The 14,233-nt window shown below is 42.1% G+C and overlaps 1 protein-coding gene across 2 annotated transcripts in view; it reads right to left on the bottom strand.

The window, feature by feature from the left end:
* Positions 1-6,780: 6,780 nt before the first annotated feature.
* DCP1B (decapping mRNA 1B) overlaps positions 6,781-14,233 on the bottom strand; it is a 49,378-nt gene continuing 41,925 nt past the window's right edge. For both annotated transcript variants that reach the window (XM_063134896.1, XM_063134897.1), the window contains 2 exons: positions 8,296-8,544; positions 6,781-7,487 (listed from right to left, as the gene is read on the bottom strand). In XM_063134896.1, the coding sequence (XP_062990966.1) occupies positions 7,407-7,487; positions 8,296-8,544 (330 nt within the window). In that variant the 3' untranslated portion in view covers positions 6,781-7,406. The remainder of the gene's footprint in view (positions 7,488-8,295; positions 8,545-14,233) is intronic.

Here is a 14,233-nt window from a genome sequence, read left to right as displayed (position 1 = left end):
AATAATAGATATCGGCAGTGTGAAATGCTGGCATAGTGCTATAATTCGGTCACTAGATGGTAACTTTTCATTGAAAATATAGAAAGCCCTGGTAAGGCTGCTGAGAAAGGGCGTTTCCAATTCCATGTCAGGTGTTCAACTTCTAAAGGAGCCTACCCTAATCATGCTATGGAAACAGAGGCCTTCGCTAGACAGAGCGAAATCCGGGGGCGATCCTCACATGACTCACAGGAGATCCCGGGATCAGGGAGGGATGATTCCTCCCTTGCCCCAGGATCTTGCCCTATACTTTAGGTTCACTTTTTCCGTGTTCTCGGGATGATCTCGAGACCGCAGAACATGTGGGCAGGCATCGCAGGTTTTCCCAGTTCCTCGCGAGGAACCAGGACCTGCGCATGGGGCGCAGAACTCTTCAGGAGCTTTGCGCCCATCAGGGGTGGGGTGGGGGGAAATTAAGTATAAATTTTAAAAAAACCCTACTTTCCTGCACATGTTTGTGTGTTCTTCTTCTTTAAGAAAATTTTAAAAAATGGCAGCCGCGACATCGGCGCACGCCACATGTAAACAGAGGGAGAGACCTTGCGATCTTGTTTCTTAATCATAGTTTTGAGTAACCACAATTTATCCAAGTTCAGAAATAATGCTAACCTGTGGTTAATATAAACCATGAGTTAAAGCTTCCAATTCCTACTTATAGCTGTACCAGAGTAGAGGGGAAAGCATGCAAGCCTAATGCTCTGTCTGAACAAGGCCATGGTTATGCCTGACATGTGTCTTTTAGCAGCAGTAGTATTGCTGCCTGCTGATGGAGTGTTCTGTTGATTTAAAGATTTCATAAATTATAACATGTAGAGTTGTGCTAACACCCATGTGAGGATAGACACCATGACTTTATAGATTAGAACCTGAGGTCAGCAGCAATCAATAAAGCCAGATATACTGGTATTTGAATCCAGATGCCTCAGTCCAAAGTCTGGAATAGACATGTTCAAAAACAGAAAAGGAACAATGAGCAAACTGCACCAAATCAAAATAAAGCAAACACGGTATGAGCCACAAAACCTGGTTTAAAAATTTAAATTTATATGAGAACCGTGGGTAAGATCATAAAGCATTCACTAAGTATATTTGAATTGTAAATATACTGGCAGAAACAGAATTAAGATCAGAGATCTTTTAATACTTCACTGTCATTTTGGTACCATCTTCTGAGTCTCGTTTAATGCATGCAGAGCATTGCAGGAAATATGTCAGATAAGCACTGACACTATACGTGCCCGCGAACGTTAAGACTGAGACGTTAAGCAAATAAACATACCTGAATCATCCCTCTCAACTCAAACAGTAAACCTTATCATCTGAAATTAGACTAATCCCATGTCACCAGACCTCGGAGTTTTGAAAACTTCTTTGACAAGCATGAACAAAACTGTCTCAGGCATAGTGAAGTGATAGGTTGCAGATGGAGCTTGATTTCATCACGGATAAGCAAAAATAAAATAGACCAGAGGAAGGAGACAGTTGGACATAAGATCAGGAGCAAAGGAATCCGCATTTTTATTTAATGTACCAAATTGTTGTCTTGGAGTTGTCTTGGAAAGGGAGGTTTTACCTAGCCAAAATTCAGATGGCTGGAAGCCCTGGTTTGAGACACACATACCAGTGCTTCACTGAAAGCTAGTATGGTGAAGATGATGGAGTGCTGGTCTAGGATCCCTGTTTAGCCATTTCCTCTATGACCTGTTTGGATAATTATTTCTTAATATTCCAATAACTGTAACAATATACAAAAAGATATAGTATGGAGAATAGTATGGATAAAGTGTATATTGCTTTATTAGCTGTAAAATATAAAAATGGATACAAGAAAAATAAAACTGCTTTCTCTGAGCAACAAAGCATCTTCTGACATGATAACCTTCTTCCAGGAACCCATGTTTGTGTAATCAGGTATATTTGCCAATAGGCAAGACCATCGTAATCTATACATTCAACAAACACTTGAGTACCTCCCAAATGACCTTCACATTTGCCTCCATCGCTCCTTCCAAAACAGGAACTGACAGACAAGAATTCCTGAAAAAGAACTAGGTGTACAAAAAAAGAGCCCTTTTCATGTTTTATTGGCTTTATAGATACATTCTTGGACTTTTAGATATGTCCTTTTTAGTAGCATCTTAGCCACACCTTGCCAGGACCAATATTCCTGGCAAGGTGTGGCTAAGATGCTACTAAAAAGGAGAAGGTGGTGTTTCAGAGGTTCATGAAGGCCCTCTTACCATTTTCTCTAATCTAACAAGCACAATAATTATGCACAACAAAATACATGTTCCAAAATTAGGGAGGACAAGTTGCACGGAAGATTCTTCTCCTGATGCCTGGTAATTCTACTCTCCTAAGTTAAAGGGACCATGCTTCAGTGATAGCACATGTGCTTTGCATGCAGAAGATTCATTTTAATGACTGCTATTCCAGTTAAACAGATCAGGAAGCAATGATGGGAAAAATTCCTGCCGGACTCTGGAGAACTGCAGCTAGACAATAATGGCCTAGAGATCAATGGTTCCCAAAGTGGGTGGTATTGCCCCCTTGGGGGTGGTGGGATTGCACAGGGGGGCGTTAAGAGGCAAAGGGATGCTAACAGGCAAAGGGACGGCAGGGGGGGCGCTCAAGGTGGTCTCTCCAGAAGGTCCTAAAACCCAGGGACTGAGCAGGAAAGAGCGGCAAATTCAGCTGCTCTCCCCACACCGCTCCTGCTCAGGAAGGACTTTCTCACTCACGCAGCCGCTCTCTCCTCCTATCTCAAGCCCACAGCAGCCCCACCAGAAGTAGGGGGTGGGGGAAGCGCCCACAGGAGGCAGCAGAGCAGGAAACAGCGGCGAATTCAGCTGCTCTGCCCACTCTTCTCCTGCCTAGGAGGGCCCAGGGCTTCTCTCCTGCTGGAGCCGCCGCCGCCGCCTGCTCGCTCGCTCAGCCAGAGCTGCTTCCTCCTACAAGCTGCTCCAGCAGACCTCTCGGGATAGTTGCTGCACAAGGCGGGAGCAGCAACCATGTGGCGGAGAGGAAGGAGCATGTGGAGGACGGCAGGCGGCAGAGCAGCTGCCAAGAACAGCAGTCAGCCGGCAGGCTGGGTGGGGAGCAGGACTGCTTGTGCTGCTGCAAGGTATCACCAGGCTCCCTTCCCCTCTCAGGAGTTGCAGATTGGGGCCATCTCCCCTCTGAGCTGCTGCCCTCCTGTCGTAATCAGCCTGGCAGCTATTGTGAGGCTTGGGGGGAGGGGTGTTGGAGAGAGGGGGGGCTTGGAGGGAGGGGGTTGGATTGAGAGAGAGAGAGAGAGAGAGAGAGAGAGAGAGAGAGAGAGAGAGAGAGAGAGAGAGATGCTGTGTGTCTCTGTGTGTGCTCCCACCCCCAAAAAAATCTGGACTACAACAGGATTGGGAGAGAAAAGAAAATGGGGAGGGAGAGAGAATTGCAATTCCCCAGGTCCTTCCTGGCTAAAGAAGATTCAGCAGCACCTTTTTCCAGAGTGCTTGCTGAAACCATTCCTATCTGCCCTTGCTTATTTCAGGGTGTCCAACCCCCTTTTTTCAAGCGTTCTTTTGGTAAACATGGTATGTGTGTATCTTGTGTCACCATAAAAACAGAGCTGCAACACAATCCTAAGTATGTCTACTCAGAAGTAAGCCCCACTGAGATCAATAGAACTTACTCTGAGGTAAATGTGCATAGGATTCATCCTGAAAACGAAGACAGGGTGAAGAAAAGACAGGAGAAAATGAATTGTAGAAATAGAATAGCAAGGTAACTGTGGGATATTTAACCATATTTAAAGACAGTAAGTACAGTTAAATTAGTGCCCCTCTACTTCAGTCCCAGCCAGGTTTTCCATAGGAAAACTCTGTACCAGGTGGCAGATAATTAAAATACATTATCCTTTCCTATAACAAAATGGTGCTAAGTAAGTGTGTTCCACTGAAGAAGGAAATCCTATTTGATTCCTGTATTCATGCTAGTGTGACATGATAAGTTAAAGGCACAATTTTATGCATATTTAGACAGAAAAAAGTCCTTCAACTCCTAGAATCCCCTCTAAATGGGAAGCACCCGCCCCAGGCTTGCCGAGGGAGGGAGGGAAAAGAGAGCGAACGCCTCTGTTTGCAGCCAGCATGGCAGGGCACACCAATTGGATTTTGAATAAAGTATTCAATTAATTGTTACTGTTTTGAATTTTATTGTTATTATCTTCCTTGGTGGGTCGTTGAAAATCACTATTCTGAATAACAGTAGTAATAATGATTTTTATAGTGTAGGGTAGGGGGGCACTGGGCATGAGTTTGTGGAACCAAGGGGGGCGGTGACCTGAAAAAGTTTGGGAACCACTGGCCTAGATGGACAAATACTGACCTTGTATAAGGCAGCTTCATGTGTTACGAGCCTCCCCTCTGAACTGCTCTATGACTTCTTAAATTTCCACAGGCATTGCCAGAAATGTTCAGACTTTACAACTATATGGGTAGAAATTTGATTTTGCTTGTTAAAGAAAGTGAAGTTTCTCAGAAGGCTGAATTTTGTGACCTGTATAAAATGTTTGTGTAATGTTTTCATGGGATCACAGTTCTGTTTATAGCTAGTTCAGAAAGGGGTGAGTAGAGTATATAGGCAAGGGACATTTAAAGAAAGGAAAATATGAGGCAAAGAAGTGTTGGCTTGGGGGTAGAAGCACTGAATGTCACATACTGATTTGAAACGGTGACTCTTTGGCCTCATGTTTCTACAGGAAAATCAAACCAAGTCAGTAAACGAAATGGAATTAGCCTCTCCTCACTTAGGGCTGCTAAATACTGAATATATACAGTTGGCAAGCACAACATTATATTCCTCCCCCTTTTTTGTGAACACGTATTTCCTTTTGGGCCTAATGACAGTCGATTATACCCTCTGGGTTGTTGCAGAGATGAGTCAATGCTCTTGTCAGCCGCATCAAGCATTTGGAAATATGGAGGGTGCTGCATAAAGAAGGGTGCCTGGTGAAGCTCTCACAATGAGTTGTTCAGACTGAAAACTGAGGAAAAAATACAGTAAGCTTTAGAGGGAGGTTTGGCATATTATAGGTGTCTGTGGATCACCGGAGTTCCAGGCTCTGATGAGGCATGTCAACGTATTCCAGAAGTAACTCCTTGCAGGGCTGAAGTTCTTGCAGTTCCTCCTTGGACATATTCCCAGCTTTACACCTGCACTGGCCTTTACATTCCCTGCTGTAATCAAAGTTACTCAGGTCAGATTATCCCAAATACACCAAAAGATCCTTGTTTCAAAGCCCTCTGTAGTCTTGCCTCCCTTACCTCTCCACACTTATATGCCAAAGCACTCCTGCCTATGACCTTTGTTCTTCCTGCTCTATGCCCTCTGTGATCCAAATGTCTCTCCCCCTTCAAATAGCTCTGCCCTTTCATCCTTGCTGCCTCTTATTCCTGACACTGCCTCCCAGAATGCTTGTTGAGTTGCCACACCATTGACTTACTTCAAATCCCTCCTCAGAACCAATCTTTTCCATGAAGCTTTTGGCATGGCCTCTTAATCTCCATACCCTACTGTAGCTAATCCTAAATAAGTGTAACTGAAGTAAATGAACATTCTTCCCCTGTTTTCCCCCTGCCTTTATTTCCCTCTCCTTTGTTGAGAATCTGTTGTTAGTAGCAACACAAGTTCTCTTCTTAGAGCAGAACACTGTCCTAGACAGAATTCTTTTTCTTCAAGTAGGGTGATGAACTCTGTAGGCAAATAATCTACAACTGACAAAGCAGGCACAGAATTCTATTTCACAAATCTAAATGAAGAATGCTACATTTCAAATTGCTGCTTCTCAAGTGATTCCAAACTGTCTTGTACTAATGAAAGGAATACCTTGTGCTGTATTTCAATTGTATTCATGTTTGAAACAAGTTAAATTCAAATCTTAAAACCATAAAACCTGAAAAGCATCCATCCAAGCCCAAAATATTTAGTCCCTGTGGTAATAATTTGAATCTAAAGCACAATCTGTGTACTCCATTTTATTTTATTTACAAATGGATGAGTGAAACCACTGTCCATCTGCTCATGGAACAACACAGTAAAAATGAAACTATTTATTATTTTCGCTACTTTTAACAGAATAATTAAAAACAATGCAGCTACACAGAAGTATCACAGCTTGGTTCTGGCCTAAATCTACATCAAAAGGCAAGAACACCAAGGAACAAAATACCATCTTTTAAGGGCTGTAATTTTATCATCTGCTGGTATGAATATTCTGGTCACAAAATAGAAAAATATTTGCTTACAAAAAGAGGAGTTTTGTTTCTTTTAAAAAAGACAAAAATCTTACATCTCTCATAGTTAGCAGACAGTAGGTAAACTGTGTCTATGTGAGCATAATCCCGAGAGCAATAGAAACAGTGCCCATTGATTTTAATGGGAATTTTGTGTGCCTAACTTTCTCTGGCAAAACATAGTAGGGGAAGTACGAACAAGTGTCTGTTTCCAAGAAGGGATTAGGTATGCCAATTCCTCTCTGATTCTTGGCACGCACAAGACTTTTGCAGCAGCAGGGCCTTTGGTCTGACCCTTTCCACATTATCTTTTTAGGCATTGCTCTGATTTGTGTCAAAGCATGACATTATAAAAACTTACATGAAAAGCAGCCCCCTTGCTGGCATACTGCAATGGATGGAGACAGAATATAAATATATATATATATATATATATATATATATATATATATATATATATTCTCAGAATTGGAGATGATATGAAAGAGGCATCATTGCCATAGTGTATGCACAAATTTCTTTTGTCCAGCTGTCATCTCTGTTCAAACAGGTTTTGTAGGTTTCTGAGCAACTTGCAAAATCTGTGTACAGAGATGATAGTGGGCAAATAACAGGCACCAATGGCTCTCTCATGACATTTTCAACTCTCTGAAAAGCGGTCTGTCTCCAGCCAAAGCTTTCACATATTTCTAAACAACAGTCCTAGCTTGCCACCTGGTGGTCAGCAACAAGTACCATGTTTTGTAAATAGTACTAAGTAATACAAGGACTTCCACCTCTCAAATCCCAGCAAAGTGTCTAGGTAACTAATGTCCAATGTGTATTTCAAAAAAACAAAACATACACACCAAAGGATGAGAGAACCAAATAGAAAATATCAGGCTTTATACAAGCTGGCATATATTTTAATTTTGTCATTATACCCATCCCACACCCAGGAAGGCACTATCAATTCCCACCCACTATTCTCTTAGCACAGCACATATTTGCCAATGAACATTGCAGAAAGCCAAAGAATTTCTTTCATATGATTATTATTATTTTTTAAAAGGCAAGTTCATGACATCACATACATTTAATTTAAAAAAATATGCTTCACATCGGCTTTTTCAGGGCGGCTTTTCTCACGCTGACAAGGTAAGCATCATAAATGATGTTTAGGAAGTTGTCGTCATTCTGGAGAAAAATGTATATAATTGGTTAATGAAAAACAGCAACAGAGAAATTAAGATTCCATATGTTTTGAACTTTTCGGTATTAGGGTCTAAATTACTAGAAGTGGCGTGGTGCAGCAGCAGCTAGAGTGCTGGGACACCCAAATTCAAGTTTTTGCTGGTTTATGAAACTCGTTTAGTTGTCTCATACATGTCACATGCTGTCATCCTAACTCTCATAGTTTTTTTGTGGACTAAAGTGCTGTTCTGAGTATCTTAAAAGAAATGCAGGTAATATCACCACAATCAAAAGCAGGATCTGTATTGCTATTTCATCTGGTTGGCAGCATGAACAGCATTTGGGCATCAATCCAACTCCCAGCATTCAATATTCACAGGAGACTAATGGAGATGTTGATACACTGCATCTGACCTGTTGATAATCTGACCAAAGTGAAAGCTGTGGTCAATGCAACATGTCTAGGAACTTGCTGCTGGTGGGATATTTGTAGGATATAATTTGGGAATGGGGCACAACAGTCCACCCATTTCCAAAGTAATGATTACAATGCGGTTATCCAAGAGCAAGTACTTTCATAATATCCAAACTAGCCGAAGAACCAAATTAGCAAAATATTACCTTCTGTAATAAAATAAAACATCATGGACCATCTACACAACACTGCAAGATGCTTACTGGTGAAAAAAATCACTCCAAATCTTATAAAAAAAATCTTATCCCTCAGGCTTACAGATAGTTATTGAGAGAGAGAGAGAGAGAGAGAGAGAGAGAGAGAAGGAGAAGCAGATGAGAAATGTTGAAGTTCTACCTGGATCAGATGCAGTAATGTTTCCTGTAGCTGCAGCTTTGTTGGCGGGTTGCTGTTTGCCATGGGTGGTTCTGGGTTCTGCATAGGCAGGAGAAGATTAGCTGAACTTGGAACAGCTTCTTGGTTTACTACTGGCAACCATCCACTTTCATTTGGTTTTGGTGGTGCTGAGGCAGAATGACTGAACACCATTGGGGACATCAGTAGCGAGGGAGCCACTGTAGCAGGAATTCGCTGCGGTGAGATGACCTGCTCGTAACACACAAGAAATTGTATATTATATTTAATTACTACATGTATCCAAGTCAACAACACATATGCAAACCAACCCACCCCAAAACCTGAGGTTGCATAAGATGGCTTTCAGTATTAGAGATAGCCAGTGTTGCATAGTGGTTAAAGCATTGGCCTGGGACTCAGGAGATCTGGATTCTAGGGGGGATCTACACTACAGCTTTAAAGCGCTTTATAACAGTTTTGACAACTGTTGGAGCCCAGGACACACTGCATATACAGTTTTCAAAACGTTTTCAAAGTGCTTTAAAAGCAATAGTGTAGATCCCCCCTAGTCCCCGCTCAGCCATGATGCTCACTGGGTGACTTTGAGCCCGTCACTGACTCTCAGCTTAAACTACCTCACAGGGTTGTTGTGAAGATAAAATGGAGAGGAGGAGGACCATGTAAGCCGCCTTGGGTGCCTTGCAAGAGGAAAAAAGGCAGGCTCTAAATGTAATAATAAATAAATAAAAATAGGTATGAGGTGGCAAACAGCTTACTGCTTTGATAAAAGGCAGTCAACCCCACTCAAGATGGTGGTCATCCGGACATGGCAAACACATAATTCTACAGTAGCAAAGTTGATTTTGGATCATGGGGTCCCTTCTGGTTTGATGTGGTACCTACCAGAGGCCATGATGAAGATGGTGGGATGGTACCAAGGAATGGATCAAGAGCCAAAGAACCTATCTAGCTGCAGAAAGACTGCTTCTCAGTGACCAGAACATCTGAATATAGGTTGGATATATATGTGCAAGGAGCTGAACAGCTGGAACCCAGAGGAGGTTGAACCATTTATTGTCAGAATTGGGTTGCTACTGCAGTCTTGACAGGGAATTCTGCCAGTTGTGGCTCTACTGTTATTACAGTAGTGTGACCTGCCAACCCTAAAAAGGCCAAAGAAGGTGAAAATGCTGTGCTGGGGGTGGTTGGGACATAGAAGACTGAATCGCGCATACTGATTTGAACAAACCAGCAAAATCTTGGGCTTCAGGCTTGTAATCAGGAGTGTTGTTGGATTTTGGCTGGAAAAATCTAACAAAGTGCAAAGGCTCTGCAAGAACAAAGAGCCTCCCCATCTCAACTTCATCATGAGCCAGGCTACTGTTGTGATCCTCTTAATAAAGGCCACCTGTGCACTCTGTCCTAGAACATTTAAAATCCTGTGCCTAGGTGATCCAAATTACATGCCAGAAAAGCTGGACTCCAAGAACTGCATACATTTGCTAATTTTGTCATTTATTCTACATTTAAACACATTTGCCAATTATGCGGAAGGCTATGAGCACTGGCCTTCCCCCCCCCCCCAATACTTCTGTGACAGGTTTCTGCAAGCATCACCCCACCACTTTCGAGCACAGCTTCATAGCCATAAGAGCCCCAAACCCTGTTGTCATTTTGAAAACAATAAAAACTTGGTTCTCAGAAAGTGGAATTCTGCAAACAAAACCATATTCTCAATTGCAGCAGACACACAGCCCTGCTCTTATTCAGATATGACACTGATTTATATCAATACAGGAATTTTCTCTTGATTACATATAGGTATTTTTATATATCCATGTATACTTGCTGCTATTAAACAGTGGTGAAGGAATACCTGTGAAGTCTCAAGAACTGATTACAAAGTAGGTCTGAGGGCACATGATGCGGTCACCTTGCTGAAGGTAAGCAGGATGGGGTCTGGCCAGTGCCTGGATAAGAGATCACTTGGGAACCCCCTGTATACCACCTTAAAGTCCATGATGGAAGAAAAGAGGGATAAAAATGTACTCAATAAACTAATAAATCCCTGCATACAATAATTACAATACCCTTTCTGGATCTGGATTCACTCAGGGGATTCATTCTCTCTGCACTTCCTTTTAGCAATGCTGTGAGATTTTGCTTTGTCTGTAAAAGCCAGAATCTCTCAGATATAAGAGACTGGGGATTTACGCAGGGCTTGTGCTGCAAACAGGTGGAAGGTTGCTGCATTCAGTCTCTGAGTCTAAGATTCCAACCTTCAAGCTACATTAAATATATGTCAGCAAACAGAAAGAGAAGTTGCATTAAAGATATAGCTGCTGAATCTGGCCTTTGCTAAGCAGTGCAATTAATTAGAGAGCATTTATTCATTGTATCTAAGGCCCGGGTGAACTATATGTCACCTGTAGTTATACACTTTGGCAGCAACCATATATTATAACCTGTGGCCCATTTTAGAGCGCAGGCTGCACATCACACCACATTACCATGGTCAGAAAGATCTAGGGCGTCAGCCTCTAACGGCTGGGAATACTGCAGTTCAACACCAGACACATTTCCAACTCGCTGTGCTAGCCTCTCTATTGGCAATGCACATGCTTTTTATTAAAAGAAAGAAAAGCTGTTATGCAGCTTGAGTAGCCTTTCCCTCTATCCAAAGCCAGAGTTTTTAAATATTATTTTAGTGAAGAAAGGAAAATTATGCCTTAACTGTAGTCAAATATGCTGACAGATAAGAAATAACATAGTTTATTATGAGAATCTGGGTCGGAGGCAATAGTATTAAAGAGAGTGGAAAGAGTCTGAAGGGAGGTATGAATTCCAACAGTGTAGACACAAAGGTTAGGTGAAGGCATAATACTCCTGGCCCAACAAATGAGCACTCCTTCTTCCCACTTCAAAAAAGACATGCTGGCATGTTAAACCACAATTTCCCTGAACCAGGAATTTCTGAACCAGGAAACATTACTTTAAGCACTAGCTGCAGACCAGGATCAAGCCCATGATGAACTTCTCAGAAGCATCTGGTTGGCAGCTATGGGAAACACAATGCTGAGCTAGACAGGTCTTTGGTTTGATCCAGTAGGATTCTTTTATGTTAACAAAGCAGGACGTCTCCTCCGCAGCCAGGCATGAGAGGAGGAGAGAAGGGAAGGGATGAAGCAGGAACACTCTAGGGAGCTTGTTCCCATTTCAACAAACCATGGTTGTTGCCATTGGGAATATTATATCTGAACCTAAACACAGGCCTGGTTCACACGTAGATTGCTGGGAATGAGCCAGCATGCTAGTTCGTGCAGTTTGACTACTCTCGCTGCCAGTGGGAGTGGGAAAACAACCTAGGGAGGCTCCATCACTGGGTTGTTTAGCATGATGTATGAACTCAGGACTCTGGCTTGTCTCTTACCTGATAAGGGTTACCTGGGTCCCAACTCTTGCTTGTATTTGTGTGCACAGAGACAAACCAGAATTCTAAGGCCATGCTAGACAAGCCAGAGGGTTGTTCATTCACTCCAGCTGAAGGAGCCAACCAGGAGCAACCAAGGAGCATGAACTAGCACAGTGGCTCATTCACAGCAACCCCAAGTTTAAAAAATACTGGTTTGTCATTATGTGCAAACTGGGTTACAGGTTTGGATCAAAAGAGCCCTTTTGTGGGTGAGGAAGGCACTTCTGCTTGCACACATGGTGGCATCTCTCGGTTGCACTGACGCTCAGGACAAGCTTTTCAGGGGGGTGCAAGTGGCCACAACAGGAAAGGGGGAGGAAAGAGCACTGCACAGGTAGTGCAGACCCTTAACCTTCTATATATAGTTCTCTGCATCCAGGCCATATTTCTTTTATATGACACTCTAACAGATTTTGTAGGGTAATTGAGCATACCACAAGCAGCAATCCTACTTTCAAACTACCTTCAACTCTCTGATAGGGGAAAAACGCTATCATGTCTTTCCTACTATAAATGTCAAAGAGCCTTGCTGAAATGGGGATTTAATTAACAAACAAACAAAGTTCCTGCTTGTTTATTCTCTCTCTTCCTCTTCTTTTGGCTCTGTTTGTTACTTCGTTTGCAATTACCTCCATGCATTTGTGGGGAAGCCTTCCTACCATTCTGGAAGAGGTGCCCTTAATATTTTTGTGAAAGCCTATTTGTTCTGTGGATTATTGTTCTGAAAACAGCCTGCTGGAGTCTGCTCTTCAAACTGCCTCTGAACAGCTCAGGCTTGATCAGGCCTATGTGTTTTCTGGGTAGATTTAAATACAACTGTGTTCTACATTTGCTAATTGCTTTGGTAACAAGTATTTCCTCTCCACTGAACCTCATACTGCAGATTACAGCTTTAAGCCATATGGAGATGCATCAGAAGCCAACTAGACTGATAATAGGTCTTGTCTTAAGGAAGTGCAAATTGCAGAATCCAGTTACTGCAGGAACTTACGACGACCCTTTTTAATACATGTTTGTTCAAGTCTTCCCCAATATTCAAAATGTTGTCTAGGTGACAAGCTGTATCTGGTGGGGTCTTCTAAAATTTGGTCCACTGTCCTTTGTAAGATGGTGGGAGCAGATGCAATACCAAATGATAAGCAATTCTAGGGAACAGACTTTTGGGTGCGTTTATTATCAGGATCTTCTTTGATCTGGTTTGCCTGAACATCTGCAAGTGTGACTGTGCCAAGACTACTTGATTGAAATGTTTGTCCTTAGCTACTGTGACAAACAAGTCTTCAGCCGGCTGGCAGCACATTAGAGTACAGAGTAACAATAATACTTGTCCTGAATAGAGATGTAAAATTTCCATAAATTCCAAAGCCATGGGGGGATTTTTTTTTTCCAGATGGAGAGAATGTTGGAAAAAATGGAAATTTGGGGAACTTGAGAAATAAGCAATAGTCCTTTTTACATAACTAAAGTCATTTTGTTGTTTTAGGACAGTCTTCCATAACCTGGTGCCTTCCAGGTATTTTGAATTTGAACTTCCATCAGACTCGGGAAATATGGCCAATTGGCACTGTAGTCCAAAACATCTAGAGGGCACCAGATTGGGGAATATAACAAACATGATAATTGTCTGAGCAAACCAAGTAATACATCCCATCTTTTAGGTTCCTATTTTATGTTTGACCAGAGGAAACCTCAGCAAGTAGTCCCTGAAACATGTGGATCATCCTAGAAGCTAGAAGAAGCAGGAATAACTGGAGGCAAAGGAAGGTTTGTGTCTTATTACACTAATTTAGAAATCATTGTGGGGGGAATAAAACCGATCTTAAATTCTAAAATAAAATATTTCATAATCCAAGGCTGCTCATTTTTTTTCCAGTTTTTTTTTTTGGAAAAAACAAAAATAGTGCTTGGGGGGAAAATGGATAGGGGAAAAAACATCCCCCCTCCCTGAGTTTTTCCAGTTTACTTCCGGGCCTTCACACCTCTAGTTCTGAAATCTTTACAGATTTATATCTTTTTGTATAATGGGCACAAGTGATATAGCTGAAGTTTGGAAGTTGAGAGTTTCCAGTACAAACCTTCCCAGTTTGGAACTTTGGAGCTAATTAGGAGCTGAGCCCAAACCTCTTCAAAGTTAGAGCTCAGTTTGTAATTTGTTGAGCCTTCACATTAGCCCTCTCTGCAGCTGCAGCCCTCATTATATAGTAGCACTATGGGCATCAAGACACCTGGCAAATGTAGTTCCCTAGAGCTCCTAAGTTCTTACGCTCCAATGAGACCTATGGACATTATGCTAGGTAGATCTATACTAGAATGTGACAAAGAGACAAAGCTAGGAACTAGCTATTATTAACAGGAGACCTAGAAAACTATATCTGAGGAATCTTGGAACGAAGGACATTTTCATAAGCATACTCAGCAGTGTTCCAAGTCCCTGGGGACTGCAGTTTTCTAAGTACCCTGACAACT

Source organism: Elgaria multicarinata, chromosome 9 (assembly GCF_023053635.1).
Source record: "Elgaria multicarinata webbii isolate HBS135686 ecotype San Diego chromosome 9, rElgMul1.1.pri, whole genome shotgun sequence".
In the NCBI taxonomy this organism is placed as follows: domain Eukaryota; kingdom Metazoa; phylum Chordata; class Lepidosauria; order Squamata; family Anguidae; genus Elgaria; species Elgaria multicarinata.
Note: the sequence above shows the minus strand (reverse complement) of the source record. Positions and strands in the feature narration are given on the sequence as shown.